Here is a 23512-nt window from a genome sequence, read left to right on the forward strand (position 1 = left end):
TTGGATCACATATAAGACACAGGTTTAACCAAATCAGGTACACCCAACGAACTACTGAGACAGGAACTTATGGCTACATCTTTAGCAGCTCTCTGCCAATATAGAAATAGAGAAAGTTGAGACCGTCCCCAGATGAAATGCACGTAGCTTCCATCTACCGCCAGCCTTCCCATTGGTTATGGTTCATCTCGATCTTCCTTCTTGTATATATCGTGCAATGAAACAAATTATTTGATTACCTGTTTAGATCAATTGCAATGTTTTCTCTTGAAAACATGACTGTGTTGTACTGTTCTCTATGTATTGACAATTTTAATTATTTATCATAAGTTGAAAATAATGTTTTGATATCCAGATACAACAAATGAAATAATCTAAAACTAAAATAAAAAGTTTTTAAAAATATTAATTCAACATGTCATGGTCATCATCTTATAATAATGCACAATGTTTTATACATCATTATTGTTATGTTGTCCTGAAATTTGTAATTTCTGATTATTGTACACTTGCTTCTAGCTTCTTTTTTTACTTTAATGTCAATTTTCCTACGGATAGCAAGTTCATTTTTGGCTGTAGGGGTCCCCATTTTCCCAAACTAGGACCCTTCTAATGTGCAGCATGTTAGTGTCTTTCAACGCCACCGCTTAAGATTTAAGTATGACAATGGTGCATTGGGCATAGGATGATGGAGGCATCATCAAGGCACAAAAGGTGAGCACTAGGTATCCTTTTAGAAAGTGGTCTTGATTCTGCCCTTACCCACATAGTTGGCAGCACCATTTAGTCTTTCGCTGTCTTCCACCTGGCACTTCTTTTTCGCCATCTTGTGAAGAATCGAGGCTTTTTCTCTAAACCGTCCTAAAATGAAATCAAACAATTTCAATAGTTTGGTGATTAGAAAATAAAACGGAGAAGAAAGCAGGCACTATACACTACAAACATTGGTTATGATCATTTTTAGAAAGCTGTCAAATCTTTTGACTATGCATATACACAATTTCGAACTGAGCCTCACCTGAATTTGAAAACGCACTTCTACCAGCCAAGACAGCTGACGTTCGAGTAGTTTAAAAGAAAACCATATTTTACAGGTAAGCATGAATGAAAAAATGTATGTTAGTACACAGCTCAAAGACAGATGTACTCAAGAAACACTGGGAATGCCATATTTCAATCAAGAAATTCAGTGCGCCTTTCCTAGTACAAATGTGAAAAATAACAGTGTTGGTGGAAGGAAGACAATGACTATGAGTGTCTTCGACAGCTTTGTTGTACAAACATTAGTGGTCGCCAATGGTGAAATCCCAGTTTTGTGTGTATGGGAGTAGACTGCAGCCGGTGGAGGAATGGTTAGAAAGTGTTTTAAAATCCGGCAGATATATGCATTCGGCAGAAATACTGTTTTCAGAAGCCATTACTCATGTTTAAAGATTGCCTAATAAAGGCAGGGGATATTTTTCAGTACCATGGTTATCACCACATCCCTAGAGACATTGCTTATGGAAGCTTTTAGCTTCAGTGGTGAACATTCCACTAGATCAGGGGTCCCCAAACCAGTCCTGGAGGGCCGGATCCATGCCAGATTTTTAAAATAACTACATGTATCTCAATGGGGATATCCAAAAAATCTGGCATGGATCCGACCCTCCGGGACCGGTTTGGAGACCCCTGCACTAGATGATCAGTAATAAACAGCAATGCATAAATGCAGCGGAGCAGTAAAAAATATCCGGTAATCTATTTCTGTCCATTGTTTCAGCTCTGCCCAGTGGTAAACGAGGGTGCTTATCTGTTCAACATAAGTGACTGGATGTTCCTGTTTCCAATTACTTCAGCCACACCAAACAACATCACCCTTTTCACTAGAAATCTGTGACAACCTCGCTGATTTCTTCTATGACAAGATAGCCAAGATCAACCAAAACTTCAACCCTCAACCTAAGCTGTCCGAATTCATCAACCTCTCCACCACCACCACAGACACCCATGTTCCGGAATGGAGCCAACTCCTCCAACAGGACACACCTGCCAACATGAACACAGTTCACTCAGGGTCCCACACTGACCCCTTGCCCCACCACATCTTCAACCTCGGCAGACCCACGGCCAGCCTCAAACTTAGGAACATTATCAATGACTCCATTTCCAGCGCCACCTTCACAAAAAACTGGAAACATGCAGAGGTAAATGTCCTCCCAAAGAAACCATCAGTTGACCCCAGTGATCTCAAAAACTGCTGACCCATCTCACTACTACCTTTTACGGCAAACGTAATTGAGAAAGCAATCAACTAACAACTCGCCAAACACCTGGAACACCACCTACTCCTAGACAGCTCACGAACCGGGTTTTGCAGCAACCACAAAACCAAAACTGTCTCCATTGCAGCCATGGACAACATCCTCACCATACTCAGGGAGTGATAGCTGCACTCATCCTTTTCGAACTCAAAGCAGCATTCAACACCGTCTCCCACCACATGCTCATCACCCGACAACACCACAGCTGAATCCGGGACACAGCACACAAGTGAACCACTGCCCATCTCACAAAAAGAATCCAAACAGTACACCTCCCTCCTTTAACCTCCAAACCCAAGGAAATCGTCAGCAGAGTCCCACAGGGATCGTCTCTCAGCCCCACCTTATTCAACACCTACATGACCCCACTACGCAACATCTTTATTTCCCACTGACTCAACATCATCTCCTATGATGGCGACACCCAACTCATCCTCTTCCTCTCTGAAGACCCCACCAATACCAGAATCAACTTCCACAACTGCATGACCACCGTCGCAGAATGGATGAAGGAGAACTGTCTGCCACTCAAAACAGACAAGATGAAGGTACTGATCTTTGGAAACAAGAACTCCCCATGGGACTCCTCATGGTGTTTGTCAGAGTTTGACCCTTCTTCATCCTGCGTATGCTTTACAATAAGATCTTTAAGTGGCTGCCCCAGGACTAAAGGTGCACTGTCACCCATGCCCTCATCACAAGCAGACTAGATTTCGGCAACAGACTGTATCTACATACAGCCCACCTCTTCTAAAGATTCCAGACCATCCAGAACACCACCACCAATCTTATCCGTGACCTCCTTTGTTGCAGCCACATCACCCCCACCTGAGGTAGCTGCACTAGCTCTTGGTCTGAAAATGGCGCCAAATCTAGCTCCTCACACATGCATTTGAGGGACTGCACAACACCGGACCCTCCGACCTCAACCACCGCCTCCACTTCCACCAACCCTTCAGGCACCTTAGCTCTGCCTCTCTCTCACTTGCACACGTGCGCAGAAGCAGAGTCGAGGCTGATCCTTTTCTCACCTTGCAGCAAAGTCCTGGAATGACCGCCCCCTCCACCTCAGGACCTCCAAGTCACTGCTGGAATTCCAAAACACGCTGAAGACCTGGCTCTTTGACTAGTTCACCAGTCCCTCTATCGTCCTCACCCAGGCTCAGATAACATCCTCCTAGTGCTCGGATACCCTCACTGTTGATGAGCTACAACGTACAAATCTACTAACATAACAAGGAGGCCTCCTCCCTGTCTTATCCTGTTTCTGGCCCTGAGAGCACTGACTTTCAGAAGGGAGATGCTAACTCTACCACACTTGCAACACTACCCTATGAAAGTTGTCAAAAAAACAAGAAATTCAATGGAGTGCCAGGCAATTACAGCAATTAAAAGGGCCATCGAGTGGATGATGTCACATTATGGCCCAATACCCAAGCCGACATCATCAAAAAAAGGAACATAGTAGAATGCTTACTGTTGCCGATTGCTAGTGACGCAGGATTGGGCTAAGATAAAAGTTGTTTTCTTTGCACTGGACGGCCCACTTAAGCAAAGTATAGAGGACTGTTAAATCGCAACGACAAAAAGTGAGACTTACATATAATGGAATGAAAATCAGAATATGAAACGGACCCCAAGGGATAACTATTGAAAGGTCACTTTGTTACCTCACAGTAAAAGCTATTGGGAAATCAGCTGTACCACCTGAGACACAATGCGGGTTCTAGTATTGGTCAATTTGCTGCTTGATGGTTTCCTTCACAAAGCTTCAGAACTTTGAGCTTTTTCCATGTCCATTTGGCTTCTTTCCACCCCTTGCTGACATCTGAACAATGACTAGGCATTGGTTGCTTCCAGGGCCGTCACAAGGGGGTGAGGGGGGCACTATACTCCAGGCTTGTGCTTTCCAGGGCCTTTTCTCTTTCATCAACATTTATTTAAAGAATTTTAATTGCAAGCAAGAAGACCCTATTCATTAATAATGAGGCAGCTTGTGTGGCTGACCAATAGACGGCGCAGACACCATAAAACCTTTATTTTATAATTTGAAACGAGTGCTGCTTAGTGCATATGTCTCCTGGCCAACATGTTAAAAGCACCCAGAGGGCCCTGTGAAGTTTTGGCTTCAAAACTCACACTAACTTCTGACAAGGTTTGTTGCTACTGCAGCATTATCAATTTCCAAATTGATGTTTGCACAGGTGCACTAAAATGGAGTAGATGTCCATTTTCATCACCTTGCATAGAAATTTCACACCAGGGAAAAAATGGAGGAATGGTAAAACCATAACAAAAATATATGAAATATCCACCATGTCTAAATATTGTTCTCGTATAAAAAAGTAAAAAAAAAAAAAAAAGATTTCATCCCTCAGTACCTACTTTTAAAAGTGTGGACTGGTCATTTTGGACTAAATACACTGCTTTCCTAATAACATGATATGGAAAAAAGTAAAAGGGTTTTATGTACATGTAGGTCCCCTAGAGCTGCAAGGCCAGCGTCTTTCCAATGTCTGATGACATGGTGCCCAGCCAGCCTGCGAAGAGCCGACAGCGTCCATATCGCTAAGCTCCCTGAGTAGGACAGTTAGCAGAATTTGTATGGGTTGGGCACAGGGCCGTACTGGCCGTAGCAGGCACTCTGCGTTTTCCCAGTGGGCTGGAAGGGTGGGGGCCGGATTTGGACCTGTGGGGGCCGTTTTTGTTACCGGGTGCCGGTTTTCCAGCAGGGCTGCAATATCGTCCCCTGTAACAAAAGCAGCAGCAGTTAATCCCCCAGCATACCCCACCTCCCCCACGCCGGTCCAAGTTGATTGCCAGGGTTGGTTTGCGTTCACAGTCTGGCCGTGGTTGGACATCTCTATGCCAACAGTGCTTGGCAACCTTGGTCAAGTGGCCGGAACACAGGACAGCCATCTGGGGATCCATCAAAAAGCTCATTATTGTACTGTCCCCTAGGTCTCTCTTCACAACTGCCTGTCCTAGACTATGTATCTGAAAGCCAGCACGTCGGACACTGCAATTGAGCTGCTGCACAGTAAAGCTCGTAATTTGGGGCACCTACCTGCCACATTCCAGGGGGCATGTAAGTTATTAAGAGCCACCCTCTTCGGCCGGTCCCACCAACCAGATCTGAGAGAATAGATCCAATCTCTCGGAAGAAGCGCACAGGGAGGCTACCTGGAACAACTGTGAAAAAATGCAATAATCTAGTCAGCCCCAGCATCTTGGTTATTGCCACTGACCGATTGGTGACTGCACAGTGAATTCCAGAACGTCTACGAGCTGCATGTGCTCGCTCTAACCGCTTCCAGATTCCCTTGTATATGATAATCGTCAGAATGGTAGATATTCACACCATGTTAGGAAAAGGTTTTGGGCTACCATTTCATCACCAAAGTAGGCAGTGCCTCCTGCTCCCCCTGAGTATGGTTCCGCATGGGGAATAGGCCTGATTTCGCCCAGTTCAGCCGCATACCCAAGGCCTTTCCAAAGGCATCTAGCGCCTCCATTAAGCACGTGAGGTCCCTGCTCACATCCATGAGGTGCACTAGAACATTGTCTGCTTACAGCAAGTTGATTAGCCAGGAGTTCCCACTCTGAATCCCCCACTGCAGGCCCCATAGGGGGAAAAAGCATGGAAAGGGCTTCATAGCAAAACCCACGACGCACAGATTACCGACGCTGAAAGTCTGCATTTTACCATCACACTCAACCCAACCACTTCTCTAACTGGACTCCTCATTTACCGCCCCCCCGGCACCCCGGGCCCCTTCACCTGCTCTCTTCTGGACCTAGTCACAACTCAGGCCCACTCCTTATCAAACTATTTGATAGTTGGGGACCTAAACATCCACCTAGAAGACCCGGCCGACTCGGTAGCCAATGATCTGATTCAAGATCTAGCGGCCTTCGATATCCGTCTATTAAACTCCGGAGCCACCCACATTAAGGGCCACCTATTAGACCCTGTATTTACCAGCTCGTTCTCAATGCTAGCAAAGGAGGCCCTTCCCCTTCCTTGGACAGACCACTTCTTGGTCCCTTTCCAATTACCTGGAACCTTCATGAAAAACCGTACACCCCCTACCTTCAGCAAGGATAGGACCTGGCCCAGACTCTCCACGGACGAATGGGCTCAGACCCTTGAAAAAAACATCCCTGCTCACGCTGAAGACCCAAATACGGCAGACAGAAGATTCAGGGACTGGATTACCGTCTCCCTAGACCTAGTACTCCCACTCAGAAATAGGGAAAATAAAAACGGCAAACATGGCTCAGCACCATGGTACTCCGCAGAACTAAGAACACTTCGCAAAAACTGCAAAAAGGCCGAACGACTCTGGAGAAAGACTTGGCAACATGCCAGCAAAGTAGCCTACCAGGCCACGGTCAAACTTTACAAAGAGGCCATTAAATCAGCCAAAACTTCTTACTACAACACACGAATACAAGAAGCATCCAATTCAGCCCGAGAATCCTTTTCAATCGTCAAAGAGCTGACCAAGGTCCCCACCACCTCTCCCTCCAACACCCCCAAAGTTGACAGAAGTAATGAGCTAGCTAACTTCTTCAACGAGAAAATCACCCGCATCCTGACCTCCCTCCCACCCCCCAGCTCCCCTAGCCTCACGGAAAGTAGTACCTCCCTCGAACAGACTGAAAGCATCTGTCGTCCTTCGCTTCAGACTTTCCGACCTGTCACCCCCGTAGAGGTTGAGCGAACCCTAGTAAAAATGAAAAGTGGATCCCCTTTGGACCCAGCCCCTATAAGGTTCCTCAAGACTGTAGCCTCAGTAATTGTGCCTACCATTACGGACCTTATCAACTGCTCGTTTACCCACGGAACCGTCCCCGACAGCTGGAAGAGTGCTGTGGTCAAAGCACTCTTAAAAAAACCCCAGCTAGATCCATCGGACCTGTCCAACTATAGACCAATATCCCTACTCCCGGGCATTAGCAAAGTCACCGAGAAACTGGTAAACATCCAACTGTCCCAGTTCCTTGAAACGAATAAACTGCTCCGACAATCCCAAACCGGATTTCGCCCAGGCCATGGAACGGACACCGCACTCCTCGCAGTTATTGAACAGGCAAGGGGCTTACTAGATTCAGGAGGATCAGTGGCAGTGATCCTCCTGGATCTAAGTGCAGCCTTTGACACGGTCAACCACCGTGTCCTTCTGCACAGACTGGCAAATGCAGGACTTACCGGGACAGCTATCAAATGGATCGAATCCTTTCTTACAGGACGCACTTTTCAAGTGTGGGACGACAGCCATCACTCATCCACCCTCCCACTCACCAGCGGCGTCCCCCAGGGCTCTTCCCTAAGCCCGACGCTTTTTAATGTGTATATGGCCCCCCTCGAGGATGTGGTAACACCATTTAACATCAAAATGGTGAGTTACGCTGACGACACCCAACTAGTCGTCTCCTTGTCCCAGCTGATTGACCATCCTGAAAATCTAACTAACTGCCTCATAGATATCCACAACTGGATGAATGACTCATCACTGAAATTGAATGGGACTAAGACAGAGGTAATGCTACTCGGCAAGCAATGGACAACTATCCCTCCTACACTATGGCCCGATGTGTTCGGAGAAATCCCCCCCCCTAAATCTGAAATCAAGACACTCGGGGTGTGGCTTGAGCCACAGCTTACGATGAAAACCCAGGCAACCAAAACCTCGGGCATATGTTTTGGACTCATGCGCACGACCCGTAAAATCCTGCCCTTACTCCCACCTATGTCCAGGAAGCTTCTTATCCAGGGTCTAGTGTTGTCCCGTCTGGACTATAGCAATCTGGTCTATCTGGGAGCCCCCGAGGCTACCATCACGAAACTCCAGCGGACACAGAACGCGGCAGCACGCATGATTACCAACACCCCCTCCAGAATATCCGCCAAGCCAGCCCTCAAAACCCTGCATTGGCTCCCCGTGCGCCAAAGGGTGCACTTCAAAGCAATGTGTACGACACACAAGCTTTACAACGGATCTGGCCCAGCGATCCTCAGTAAAATGATCACACCTTATACAGCAACCAGATCACTACGATCTCAAAATGAGAATCTAGTCTGCATCCCCAGATTCAAAAAAGCCCGCACAGGAGGTCGACAATTCTCCGCTCAGGCGGCTAAGGGCTGGAACGCACTCCCTCGTGCCCTCAGACTGGAATCCAACTACCTTGCTTTCCGCAAAAAACTAAAGACCCATCTGTTTCCCAAATAACTCCCTTCGACCGCCTTCCCTCTCATTAGGATTTCAAGTTACATAGCGCGGGGATGCCCTTGGGTCACCAGGCGCTTTAGAAATCGCTAAAATAAAATAAATAAATAAATAGCCAAGGCAAAAATTATCAGTGACAATGGGCACGATCAGTCGGAAGAAGTGTCTTAAATTTAAGAATGTGTTTTATCCTGCAATGAAGGCATTCTGGTCTTGATAGCGTTTGATGGGTCTGCATGGAGAGGCGAGGTATTTATTTATTTGTAGTAACCTTCCCTAGGACCTTATAGTCCGAGTTCAGTAGGGAGAGGACTCTGTACGACCACACTGCCAGTGGGTCATTGCCTGGCTTGGGTAGGACTACAACAGGTGTCTCCAACCAGTCAATCGCGATCTAGCAGTAGCTCGCAAAAATGATCAGAGTACCTCCCAGCCTTGAGATCATTTTTAACTAAGAACTGCATTAAATAAGTGCTGTGTTTTTCTTTGAAAATTAAGGAATGGATATGATTATTTGACATTATTGTCAGGCTGCAGATAGCAGAGCCTGACAATGAGCAGTGCTCCACTCAGATTTATAGATTTATGACCCATGTGGCTCATGGAGGTTCAGAACTGAAGCACTGAGGTATTTAACTCCTAAATAAAAGTAACTGACAACTCAACAGTGGAACATGGGAACAAAAGGATGCTTCTGAATGATCTTTTATGAGAAAAATTAAAAATGAAGGGTTAAATTAATGATTAAGTTAATGCTTCATTTTAATTTTCACCCTTTATAAAGTGTGGCATTTACAAACAGTAGGCATCTTGCTCCCAGTGGCTGGTAGAGACAGTGCCATATTTATAGCTGAAAAACGACCATCATCATTTTCTTTTAAAAGGGAGAAATTAGGGAGTGCCGGAACCTTACATCCTCTCCCCATGGCACTGTCCAAAACTCACTAGATATTGGGAGCAAGTCTTCAAAGATATTGACACTGCTTTCAAAGCTACTATGCCACGATTCCCAGCATACACTATCATGGGGCTCCCAAAGGCATTAACGTCCCCTTAGTGTTCTCTCCAGGATGATGGCCCTGGCACAGAACACAGCTCATCGGGTAATACTCTCACTCTGGGGCACTGAAAAAAACATCAGACCACACTGCTTGGTTGCTTCAACTGTGGTTCCTTTTGGAAATGGGGAAGCTATCCTTGGCGGTCACTCTAGGGGATTCCACCGACTCAGAACTCTGGGCTCCCTTTATTTCAATTCTTTCTAGGAAATTTAGGGAGTTGACCTGCGCATCCTATCTCCGCATCTTACGCCTGATTCCCGAGACTCCCCCTTTAGAACGTTGATGGGTGGTGTTCGAGGTAGCATAGACAGGGCCCCTGGTCGCAAGCTATTTGACCATTGCTTGTCTCCCTCTTTAGTAGCAGCTTGTTGTTCTTCTATCTTGTTGTCTTGTTTTAGTTACTGTACTTAAACCTCAGTCTTGCTTCGCAAGAATACGCTCATAATGCTAACAGCGATCTAAAACACTGAATGAACGTTGTTGGGTTGTAGGCAGCATGTTGTGTCAATCTATATGTGGACTGTATTTTAATAAACAGAATTGTTCCTAAATGGGAGAAATTTAAAGTGAAGAAAAATATGTTAATGAAATATTAAGATTTAATGTTTTTCTATATGTAAATTAAACCAATTAAGTGCTAATATTTTATGAAGCATGTTTCTTCACTTCGAATTCCTCAAATTGAAAAAAATAACTGAATTTCCTGTTACAAACATGGCATCATGTCTACAGGCCACTGCGAGTAGAATGCCTACTGTCTGTAAAAACTGGACATGGAAGAAAATTAAAATGACAAGTTTTATGTAATGCATATAAATATGAAGTTCACTCTTCAGTTCAATCTCTCCCATTTCAAAGTGTCACATTTACACACAGCAGGCACCTTGCTCTCAGCAGCTGGTAAACACTTTCATATTTATAAATGAAAAATACAGATATTTTTTCTTTTGTAAATGGGAGGAATTTAAAGGGCAGAAAAAGTTCCATTAAGTGCAAAAAATGTTCCTTATTACAAACTTTTTGCAGAATATTTTCTGCACTTTAACTTTCTCCCATTCAAAAACAAACTGGTTGTATGTTTGTGTTGTACATGCAATAGTGCCACATATAGCGAAAGCTATTTCCTGTGTCACAGGTACATGAGACACAGGCTCTCAGTCACCCATACACATATACCCTATTCATGTTCATACATCCCTACAGACCATACACTCACTGGCGCAAATGGAAGCCCTATCATAGTACCCCTTATCACAGTATTTTGTTCAAAGCATAGTATGGGGCTCCATTAGGTTTAACGTCAATGAAGCTGGGCGAGGGGTCTGATAACAATGCACACTTTGCTTGGCCTTCGTTAGCTCACAACGATTTTCACTGATCAGAAGTAGCTCTCATTACAGAAAAGGTTGGAAACTCCTGCACTAGACTCTGAAATATGGTTTGTTTTTTTACTGTGTATAAATTTTTGGTGTTTTCAAATTATTCATTTTTCTAATGGTTGCCTTTGCGAAAGGAGGTGACTACATGTCCCCTTACTTACCCTACCAGTGAAAGGACTTGTGACACCCCTGTCCCTTCTCTCTAATCCCCAGTGTTCGCAGGCTATAAATCCTTGATACACATCAGGGAACAATGCCATAGCTGAGTTTGGCCAAAAAGCCAGGCCCGGTGACCAGAATGTACTATGTATTTCCAAAGCATAAACTTAGGGCCTGATTATCACTAAAGCAGTCCCATGGCCCGCTGTTTCCACGATGGTGCAGCGGGCACCTCCGCACCGGCGGTCTGACCACCCTATTACAAGTTGGGTGGTCGGACAGCCATGGGACCGCAGTGTTGTGGCAATCTTGAGGCTGCAATATACTTCGCGGTGCAGCTGCAGCACCGCCAAGCATGTCATGAATTTACTCTCAACCACAGTTTTCATGGTGGTTAGCCCACAATGAAAACTGGGACAGAGAGGAAACAAGGGCCCCCATTTTGCCTCATAGCTATGGTGTGCATGCAGGGGGGCACATTTGTACCCCCTGTGTGCATGCACCTCAGTTCCTGCATAGCAAGGACTGCAGAGTCCATGCCGTGCAGGAACTGCCTTTGAGGCTCCCATTGCGGTGCCCTTTTTCAAAGGCACTGCCGTGGGACTGCCAAAGAAACAGCCACCAGACATGAGAAAACTCGTAATTTGGCAGATGGTGCTCAAACGGCAGTGTGGGAGCCGGGCAGTGGCGTGGCAGCCCCGTTCCTACACAACAAATTAGTAATCGGCCCCTTAGTGAGCCACAGGGAAGGGGATTTAAAGACCCGGCTCTACTAAATGTCCTGCAACTAATATGGGTCAGTGCCTAGTAGATTAAATACATACAGCTGAAATATATGTTGATCTGCAGGTCATGATTTTGAATCCGGTCAAGGCCAACCCAGCCTTCCACAAGGCAGCAGCACATAATGCGTGCTATCCTTTAAAATCTATAGCTACAGGAACGATAGCTGGAGTTTTGCCTTTCGTAATTTCAGTTTGTGCAACTTCGCCAAATATCCCTGGAGATTGGTACTTCTGTAGCTAAAAGAAACCAGTCTGCTGTGACTCCTTTTCTCAAAAAGGTTGTAGGTGAAACAAATCTAACTCATTTCTTTAAGACCGTGTTGAAGACATGGTAAGGTAGACCCTGATCCAGGTTGCCTGCAGGTGGAGTTGGGATAGACCTGTGTCTACAGCTAGGTACCATGGGGTTGCTTTTGTGTGAATGGGTAGGTTTAGTTCTTGCCATGGGGTGCACTTGAGTGCCCCTTTGTTGGTACCTATTAGTTTAGGCTAACACCTTAGGATGACTGCATTCTTTACAAGTGTCTGGTCCTGAAGCCTGAATTCAAGGCAAACTTGTGCTTGGCTGAGCAAGTGAGGGAATTGAAACAGTGATCTAAACAACTTTTGTTTAGCCAGGAATCAAAATGGCCTGGGAATGCTTCAGGGCCATACTTGAGCACTGGAGAGAACTTTACGCTAATTACATTATCAAAGGGTTTGAAGGTCTGCCACAATATGTTTTTAGATAGTTTCAAAGAAGCAAACGTTAAGGGCGCAATTTTAATTTTTAGTGAAGTAAGATATGCTGATGCTGAATCATTGGAGTGAAATGAGACCCCAAAGTACATATAAATAGTAACACACACTCCATGTACTATTGATGAAGAATAGTAAATCTATACTTTTTGGAGCAAATATTTACATTCACAATATTTTGGTTGTCAACGTTTTGGCGACAATATAGATGGTATGTCTGTTACTGATATGCTGACATATAGTCAAAGTAAATGTGTGTTATTAAGCATTATTTGAAATATGATTTCATTTATTGCTGTAATTATTATTATTATGAAATTCTTTGTCACTTGTTAAACACATTCAGTAGATTTATTCCTGGGCTGCTTTCCACTCCTGCCTGTCAGTGCTGCACTCTGCTGTGCAGTAGGTGCACACAAACACTGGTCCAAGGGCCTGATTTAGAGTTTGGCGGATGGACTAAAGGCAATCAGAGTAGTGGAGGACTCTGTCTGCCAACCTCCCATTACTCTGCCTGCCAGATTTAGAATTCACACTAATGGCCCTGCAGTGATCTCTATGGGTTTGTATGAACTGCCATCACAGTGGTTCATAAAATCAATCAATCAAGACATTTCTAGAGCGTACGATTGCCGGCGAAGGTGTTCTAGCACTAGCGTGGTGGCCCTATTTCTGACCTAGACAACAGATTACCAAGTAAATATTCAGGTTTTGATCAGCTTTCTGAATTGACTGAGGTCTGTGTTATTGTAAGAGAAACTGGTAGGCTATTCTGTAGGTCGCCTGTGCCGAAGACGCTCTGCTGCCTGTCCGAGAGAGTCTGAGTTTCGGCTGCATCATAAGATTAACTTCGGCAGAACACAAACAGCAGTACCTAATAAACATGCCCCAAGGTACACCCATCCAACCTTATAGAAAGCCCTATAAACAAATCACAAAGATTTAAAGAGAACCCATTTAGTCACAGGAAGCAAATGCAATTCGTTTTTTGCGCAGAGGTGACCGATGAAACTCGTGGAAGTGAGAGGGCCAAGTGTGCTAAGATTTTTGAATACACGAGAGACGATAGATCAAATAGTCTGGAGAACCAAGGACCAACAAATTCTCCTAGTCTAATTGACTGAGAATGGTGGCTTGGATGATCAATGATCTGTGTTCAGTAGGAAGGAGTGGTAATAACTTCTGAAACACTTTAAGTAGTAAAGAGCAAGTGGATGCAAGACTATTCATATGGGAGGCCAATGATCATCCACTATCAAAGAAGAACCCAATGTTTCTGATCGCAGGAGATCCCACAATGGGAAAAATCCAATTTAGGAGCAAAAAGTCAGACAAAAGGCCATTTAAAAGTTAGGTGTGTGTCTGTCATTGGTGACAGATGCTTACATTCAAATTTTAAAAAATGTTGCTTTTTTAAAAGTAAATCTTAATGGCCCTGACACCATGGGTGGAAAAGTAAATCTTAATGGCCCTGACACCAGGGGTGTTTTCATCCATGGTATGGGGGATCATCTTTTTTCATTTTACATCCCCCCTGCGCCCGGATATTTTAGTCCATCGGCGTCAACCTGGCAGTCTGCCGAGACCTACGTTTGGCTGGCAGGCCGCAGATTTAGCAGACACAGTACTCCATCGCTGTTGCTTAGAGTACCATGTCCATCAAACTTTAAATTGGACCCTAAATTCTACTAAAAATCTGTATAATTACATTAAAGTTTCTGAACAGTATTCGAATGAACTAGCTAAATTAGTACATGCAACAAACTCTCAGCAAGCATTATGTTGCAGGTCTTGGATGCCCCCAATGACATGCTATGTACATGCATTAGTACATGCTATAAAAAGTCAGAAAACATAATTATTTGCGGTTAATAGCTATCCCTATGACATGCTATGTAGCAAAGGTATGGGATCAGCAGGTGATTATTTTTTTTAAGTTAAAGTTTATCACAATATCCTATTTTTGATCCTTTCACTTTGTGAAGTTTCCTTACTGTCAGCGGCTGGTGAGATGTAGGAGTGGAGAAACTGTTAATCAACTCTGAAAATTTCTCAGGTGTTGATGCTAAAGAGGGAAGCAACACATTTAGGGCATGTAACAACCCATCTCACACACACACACTTCACCATACTATGCAAAATAGCACTTCCAACTTATTGTATGACTTAATTCCTAGAAATTTACAGCAAATTCTATTACTTTGCTGTAAAGTTGGGAAACTATTTTTCTGACTGAAATGCTAGTGAAGGAAGAGGAAGGGAAGCCCTTAAACGTAGTGCTATTCTAATCTGAAATGCTTCCTAGCAAAAAGTCAGTAAAATGCAATGAAGTGTGTGTGGTAATACACAATGAGAGGAGGGTGGTTTGTTGCTTTTTTGTTTGTCATGGGAGAAATCTTCCAACCTCCACCAACTCGACAACTGAGCTGCCAATAAAGGTGGAAGAGATTTCTCCTCCAAATGTGGTAGGAGCCATTTGGGTGGAGAAATATTTTGGTGGAAAATCAGTCAATGCTTATGAAAATTGTGCAGCAACTGTGAGCAGGGAGAGTGTTTCGCAAGTGGCGGTACATCGTCTCTCTGGCTTATTGAGGGCTATCAAACTATATTAGGAACACCAACTACATTTATGATTTCCTTTGAGTCTGCCACATCCGTCATACTCTTTATGCAGGTTAAGTCTTAGGGAGCCACCTGGGCCAGAAGTGGTGAGGTACTAGTGACTGTAGATTGGGTGACTGCTCTGTCACCATGTTTGTCAAAGTCAGCTTCAGACCTTGACTAAATCCATGGCAGAGCTGGCAGAGTCTCTAACAGTGACATTCCCCCACCTAACACACTTTAAATAAAAGTTTATACCCTATGAATCAGGCCCTTAGTTTCCAGCACTGATGGTTGTTGCATCAGATGACTAAACACAAACATATTGGATTGGCCTGTATCAACCAGCCAGACTGTCTGATTTCAGGCAAAAAGAGGGACAATCAGCATAATGTCTTTCAGGTCCTGCCTTCAGCTGTAAACATTTGGAAGGAGATCATTTAATCTGTCTGTAGGAGATCCACTGATCATGGTCTGAGAGTCTACTGAATCGCGAGAAAGATTGAAGGTAGAGGACCCCAGTTGCTGCTCTCGTTGGAGCTCTGAGAAAATCAATCTTCTGGATCTGCTGGATTTTCCAGCTGTGTGTATCACTTTTATTGTGATCTGACTAATCTTGTAATTCTCATTCTTATAAGAAAGTTACAATGCACTGAGAACCCTCAATCTGTTTATATACTACTGAGGGACCAGTCTCCATTTTCACAATCACAGGGAGAAGCCTATTCTGTCACTGGACCTACTGTAAACAGCAACAAATCCTGAAAAGTATGGGTATAAAGCAATAGAAAGATTTCACAACGTTGCCCTCCTTAGCAATCAAGCCAAACCCTTCTTCTGTCTTTATCCATTTATTCTAAAAGTGAAAACCTCTTGGTCAAAAGTGCATGTCGCCTTTACTGCGGAATGGAGCTCTGAGTAGTTGTAGGGCTATACTGCCACCATGAATCATCAGAATGTAGACTCAAAGGGAGGTATTTACAATAAAATGTCGAAGCATGGTCTTACTCCAAAATTGGTAATGCCGCGTTCCAACATTTTTTAAATGCAGGGATGTAACGAAAAATACGGCACATCCCTGTGTTTCCCCTAGCGCTGGAGCCAAAAAAGCAGCCTAGAACCAGCGCAGACACCCTTGCACCATGTTGAAAAGGTGCCTGCACTGCAGGGGCATTGTTTATGTGCAGCAAGGGACACATTCCTAACACATAAACAATCTTTAAAGGCGGTTTGCTGTTTCTGTCTGTGTTGCAGAATGCAGTACACGTAGAAAGAGCAAAATACGAGGAGAAATTAATAATTTCTCCTCGTATCACCATACTAAGACCTGGTTTTACCTTGTCTTAATTTTTGGTGCTGCCTCATCCTTGTAAATATGGGCAAGCATCAAAAAGCAATGGGTGTTGTGACGGAACGCCTACTGCAACCCCCATTGAACATCTTTCTCACGGTAAGTGAAGCGTTAAAAAGGACCTTATTCACAAGGTGACAATAAGCCACGTTAAGTGGCTTAACGTTGCCGTGCAAATAAGGAGAAGGGGATATCGCCACCAGAAGGACACTAAAAGTGACATTATGTTGGCGATATCCCCGTGTAAATATGCCCCAAAGGCTTTTCATAGGTGTGCATAGGTACATTTGGGAATGAAGGAAGAGAGTTGCCTGTCTCTTTATTTAGAATGCATCAGGGGAGAAAACAGACTCCCTCTAGAATCTCTTATGTTCTCTCTTTGATTATGTACCCTCCCTAGAAAGTTGGTCTTTTATTGAAGAAGAGCTCACTGATCAGTGTGGAATAACTCCTTCCTCTGGTTAATACCCAGACAAATATACATGTATGTCTATTGAAATGACTTCACGTTCAGGCAGGCAATGGGAATTGTGGTTCAACGGGATGGATTTATGACTATCACCTACCAGCTAACCCCCCATCTCACAGCGGTGGTGCAGAGATGGAAGGTCTCACCTTGACAGAACAGATGGAGAAGCGCAGAACACAAGCCTTCATGTCTCTATCAGCTCTGTACAGGGGTTTGGTAGGCACCAGAACAGAAAGAGAATAGAACTGGGATCATCTCAATTGGTGATATTTCCTGTTAACGTGAAACAACAAGGACTCTGTGACGTATTTGACCAATACCTAGCTGAGGAAACTAGGACAAAGCACAAAGAGGAGCTGTGCTATGTAGAATGAGTGAATGTGTGCCTAAAATGCAGACATAGGAAATACGTTTTAGTAATTGGATAAAGCTTTGAAAGGGGATACAGAAGAACCCAAACATTTAATTTCACCTTGTTTCACTTTAGATGATAAAAAGATCACCTCCCTGATGAGACAGACAAAATGGCTCCTTTGCTGTTGTAGGCTTGAAGCAAAATTGGGGAAGAGCTTGAAACACATGACTTTTACTGCATCAAAGACACCCTGGAATCCCCTGTGATCATAAGATGGGCAGTCCAGTGACTGTATTTTAAATGTGTGACTGGCATGATGATAAAATGCCCTGAAACTAGTCCAATAGCACTTAGAGGCACATTTTGGAAGACCAATTTATCTGTGAATCTTAATATTCTTGGATTTTGAGAAAGAGTTAAAAACTGCCAACCTTTAGTTATGCTTTCTTTAGTTAGAAATAAACCCCTTTATCTTTTCCCGAGACATTTTCACTGTCATGCTATAGAATCAATAGTAATAACAGAGAAATAGGATGTCGCATTTGGCGATACAGCGGGTGCAACTAAATTCGTTTTATTTATTTGTGTGTGTACTTACCTCTGTGCAGTCATATTCTGGAATTTACTACCCGCCACCCTGCCCCTCCCCTGCCCCACGTCAGCGCACGGCAGCACTCCCACCACGTGCCGCTACTGGTTGAATCCATCATCGTTCTTTAGCTCACTTCACCACCTCAGTTCAGACCCAGCTATATGCAAATCAGTCTTGACCCTGTGCATCATGGGAACAGTCCAGACTGAACTGCCAAGCCAGGTCTTCCCTGTACCGGAAACAAGCATCCTGGGACTGGTTTCGGGGTAACATCCTTCATCAGCCAAGCTAGCTGGAAACCAGTGACATATTGAGTGAGGAACCCACGTCTGGGCATACCCTGCTAACTTAGGGCTAATAAAGCAAACACAAGGAGATGATGGACAGAGCGCCAAAACTTTTCAGATGCTCCCCCCAGTCACAGTGCTGGGTTGAATCCATCATCGTTCTTTAGCTCACTTTTCCACATCAGTTTTGACCCAGCTATATGTAATTCAGTCTTGACCCTGTGCCTCATGGGAACAGTCAGCTTTTTATAGTTTGCAGTGCTCTGGCCATGGGTTCAGGGCAGGTGACATTGTAAATTGGACCCTAAGTTTGGACAAAGACATAACTGCTAACAGGATAATCTTTGCGACCTGGCCCCTGTATGTCTGGTTGCAGACGGGGAATTTGCAAGTTGCTAGATAAAAATGTAGCATTTTTCTCCAACAACAAACTGACAGATAGATGGGTACAGTTAATGCTACAACCATGCATGCTATTTAGAGGTGGCAAGTTGGAATACCATCAGGGCAAACTTTGCATTTTAATTTTAATGAAAAGCGCACCATTGAGTTGGAATTGTAAAACCTACTGTTTAAGCACCAAGAAACAATTCAAGGGAGTGTGGGGGATAGACATGACTACCACAACACATTACTGCTACTGAGAGTAGCCCTCCAGAGAAGGTGTGCAAGAAATGTATGTGTTTTTTAAGATGATCAACTACTGCTGCCTGGTTTTCATTTCCTCTTATCAAACTATGGCATCATTTACAGTAGCAGTCGGCAACATTAAAAACTCACCATATATGTGTTGTGTTTGCTGGTGCGCAGTCTTGCGGTTTTTCTCTTCTTCTGGTGCTCTCCTCGGCGGGGACGGGGGCAGAAAGGGAAGTACTTCCTCCCTTGTGCAAAGTGAAAACAACCAATCCCAACCAATTCTGGAGCAGCAGCGCAGCTCCAGGATTGGTTGGAGCAGGCTAACCCAGGCCTGCTGGGCTGGGGGCTGCTGCAATCCCTCGCCTGTTTCTCAGCCCTGGGATTGCGCACTGGCAGGGGCTGAAGTAATAGTCCAATTGCACTAATCAGCTCCGCCCCTGCTCTTGACTTGTAACAGCGCGAGCCTGCGACACATAATAAAATGGTATTTATTACCATTTTATTAATTTGTGTGCCTGCTGCCTCACATATGTGGCAACGATCCTCCGCCATGACGGAGAAGCCTATGCTGGTCATTCACATTCTTAAGAACATTCATTAGATGTGCATTAGGAATATCGATGGCAGAATATTGAAGGGTCACAATATTGTGACAAGAATATTGAAGTACCAAATATTGAACGGTTAGTTTGTATAGATTTTGTATACCTAACTACAAATATATGTATCAATATATATCTATATCTATCTATCTATCTATCTATCTATCTATCTATCTATCTATCTATCTATCTATCTATATCTATATCTCTCTCTCTATATATATATATATATATATATATTTATTGTTTACCAATCCAATTCCTTCGGATGAAAGGAAGGCACTGACACCGTGACTTAGACTCAAGGAAATATTTTAATCCAACATGCCTTACAGACGCGTTTCGGCGGAAGCCTCCGCCTTGCTCACTTAACTCTGCTGTGAATGGCATACATTTTTATACTGCATTACATGCTGACACATCATGGGCTCGTTCATATTCAATGATAGGCTGTTGGTTGTTATGACAACGGGTGAGTCATGCATGAACATACTATTTACATAGACACAGAAGAGTCTGTAGTTTTTACGCGCACTGTAGTAGATTAGTAACACGTTATTTAAACTACTGATTATTACTCACAACTAGGGCATTTCAAGTTGTAAACACATTGTGTTAGTGCGTAATATCTGTAAATGCAGTTATTAAATTAAATCATATATGCGCGTATGCCACAATTAATGAAACTGGTCGCTAATAGACTTGTATTCACGTTCCATTGTGCTACGTTACTATGCTAAACCAGTCATGTTATTTTGCTCCAGTACAATTACAATGATATTTAAAGAAACAATAACAATTCAAGGTAATGCTACCTATGACATTATCTCCAAGTGGACATAATTACCGCTGAGCAAAATATTGCACAAAGAAAATAGTCATATACGTTTCTAACTTCCAAATGTGTGACTATAGCTCTATTTACATACAGTCATGTCTGTGTCAAAAATAATGTATTAAATAATAAACAACCAGCTTTAAGCGCTCTTAATGTGTCCCAAATACAAAATTAAGTGTATGTTATATAGATACAGAGTTAAAAATTGGAATGGGAATGTCTTGTCGGGTAGGGCTCATCTAAGGATTTATAGGTGGACAGTCATAGCTTCGTCTGAGTTTAATCCATTCGGGATTTTTGAATTTAGCAGGATTATGTATCTTGACTCAAGACGTCTTAAGGCAAGTCTGCGGTTCCCTCCCCTTGGATTTTTTGGGACACTGTCAATCACATAATAGGAAATGTGTTTGATATTCCCATCATGCATGGTATTAATGTGTCTGGCCACAGGGTACGTTAGGTCATTATTGGTGATAGCGCGCAAATGCTGCAATATCCTCACATGTGCTTGGTGGATAGTGCTTCCCACATAGCGCTTGCCACAGCTGCAGACCAGTACATATACGGCATATTCCGTTTTACAGGAATAGCCGCCCCTAATGGTGTAGGGTTTGTTCCTGAATGGTACCTGTACCTCCTTCATGTTAAGCCCTTGTTTGCAGGCTTTACACTTAGTGCATTTCTTAAAGCCTTTCTGCGGTGGGGGCCACGTGACTGGTTTTCTTAGTGTAGGGGAATTACACACTAGTTGGTCTCGCATGGATTTTGCCTTTCTAAATGTTATGCTAGGCCTGTTACCACTCAGTTGTCCTATCACAGGGTCATTCTTAATCAAGGGCCAGTGTTTCTGCAGTATCTTTCTGACCTGATTGTGGTACATATTGTAGCCAGTAATCATTCTTGGGGGGTTACCAGTCACATTCGCGGGTGTGGTTTTGGTCTCCAAATCTTTTGTAAATAGTAAATCCTTTCTGTTTTTGGTTTTACACTTGCTTTCAGCTTTTTCGAGGGTTTGTGGTCTGTACCCTCGCTTGCTTAATCTTTCAAATAGATCTTTTTTGGCCTTGGTGACTCCTTCCTCCGTACTGCAGTTGCGCGTCATGCGCAAGCATTCAGCATAAGGAATATATATATATATATATATCCTACTGGCGGTCGCCAGTAGGTAGTTATAGTTAGGATTTTTTTCAATGCAAAATCTCAACATTCTATTGGGAATAACTTTGGCGCTGGTTGAGGAATCTGCCTGAAAATTTCCTCAAATTTGCCTCGCGGCACTTCGGTCCTTCCCTGAACGTTTGGGGGGGATTCGTCAAGCGGGGGCCAAGATAAAAGAGGGGTCCCAAAACGTGTTTGCCCCATGTTAATTTCTATAGGGCGGTCGACCTCACTTTTAGCCCGAACGGCTGAATGGATTTCCACCAAACTTGGCATCATTGTAGGGACTAGTAGCCCGATGTGCCTTTGCTATGTCTCAAGATATGTGCTCCAGTGGATTTTGAGTAATTTAGGTTAAAAAAATATATATATCAATGGCCGCGCCCCGGTACGCGCACCGGGGAGTGCTCCGGGCGCGCTACGCGACTTGCGCGCGGAAAGCTGATTGGCTCTCGAGTGTCTGTAAACATTCGAAACAGTCCGGAGCGGCTGCCATCTTGTGTCTCGGTAAGATCGAGACACAAGAGGATGCAAAAACAAAGGGGGAAATGACCATAAGGGGGCAGAGTAGACCCCCCCGATCCCCTAAGTTTCATGTGGGGGCCATAAAAGGGCCCCGCGGGCAAAAAACAATTATTTTGTTTTCAATTTGCGTGGGGGGAGCGCCCGGTACGCGCACCGGGGAGCGGACCGGGGAGCGTACCATGTTAAAAACCCAGTGAAACAGTAAAATAATAATTTAAAGTGCTTAGAGGTAGTGATGCATTGCTGGAGTGTGTCACAAAAGTGATGCAACTCCATCAATGCATTCTTTCACATGGGGCCAGCCCCAGGTGAAAGGGCCTGCGTCAGTCTTACGCCTGCTGTGAGGCAGGCGCAAGATTTTGACGCAATGGTGTCGTAAAAGTGACGCAGTGAAATCTCATAGATTTCACTGCGTCACTTCTACGACCCTTTCTTGCGTCAATACGCCCCCTTTGCATACATTACACCTGGCGCAGGTATAATGTGAAAGGGCTTGCGTCAGTCTTTTCTTACCCTTACACACCACCGTTCTTTTACTACATTTTCTTCACTTATCCACATTCCCCATGTTCACTCTCCTTCTCCTCATTCTCGTTCCCACACTCACCTTCTTTCAGTCCCCCTACTTCACTTCCCTTCCCCTCTCGTCCCTTTCTTTGCTTTCTCACTCATTTTCATTTCCTCTCCTCTCTCACTGCACTCCACTTCAGTTACTCATTTTGAATTTGATAAGAATATAGCTCTTTTTTGAGAACTGGAGGTAGTTCTAAAAAGAACTGTTTTTTTTTCTTCTTTTTTTATCTTTTTTTCAGAACAAAAACAAAAACAGGGAATGCAGAACTGCTCAACAGGAGCAAAATAAAGGGGACAAATTAGGGCTTGGGAAGGCAGCGGTGTTCTTGCCTCTTGTGTGCAATGAGCTTGATGCTCTGCTCACCATAGCAAAGCAGTTCATCGCATTGCTTGCACTTTATAGTAATGTCACTAAAAACAGGTTGAATGTTCGGAATCATCTCCAATTCCGCTGCACGTCCTCTCCCTGATGTTGTGGCTCCTCCTGTAGATGAAGAGGCACCATCCCTTGGGGTATTACGTGCCAGGTCTCGGACACTCTCCCGGGCATAGTTCTGGGGGTGCCTGCGTTGGACGTGGCGAATCATTGTCGAATTGCCAAAACTGTACTTCCTTTTTGGGTCTCCTCGGGAAAGCACAGTTTGGCAGATTTTGCATTCTACTTTGGGAACATTCACCTTTTTTAATCCTTCAGGCATTGAAAAAAAATTCCAAATAAAATGCTCCTTGATCTTGGGCTGAGGAGGCTCTTCCTCAATGAAGCCATCTGAGTCCTCACTACTGCTGGATGGTCTAGCTGCCATTCTTTCCACAAAATGGTAGGACAGAAAAAAACAGGTCTTGCTGTCTCCAAAGTGAAAGAAG

At 44.1% G+C, this 23512-nt stretch overlaps 1 protein-coding gene across 1 annotated transcript in view; it reads right to left on the reverse strand.

Annotated features, from left to right (window-relative positions):
* The window catches only part of LOC147672885 (sodium/potassium/calcium exchanger 2-like), a gene marked incomplete at its 5' end in the record, with an annotated part of 177280 nt that extends 176419 nt beyond the window's left edge, over positions 1-861 (reverse strand). The window contains one exon of the mRNA XM_086947951.1: positions 763-861. Within this exon, the coding sequence (XP_086804077.1) occupies positions 763-861 (99 nt within the window). The remainder of the gene's footprint in view (positions 1-762) is intronic.
* Between the last annotated feature and the right edge of the window lie 22651 nt (positions 862-23512).

Source organism: Lissotriton vulgaris, unplaced genomic scaffold (genome assembly GCF_964263255.1).
Source record: "Lissotriton vulgaris unplaced genomic scaffold, aLisVul1.2 SCAFFOLD_876, whole genome shotgun sequence".
Lineage (NCBI taxonomy): Eukaryota > Metazoa > Chordata > Amphibia > Caudata > Salamandridae > Lissotriton > Lissotriton vulgaris.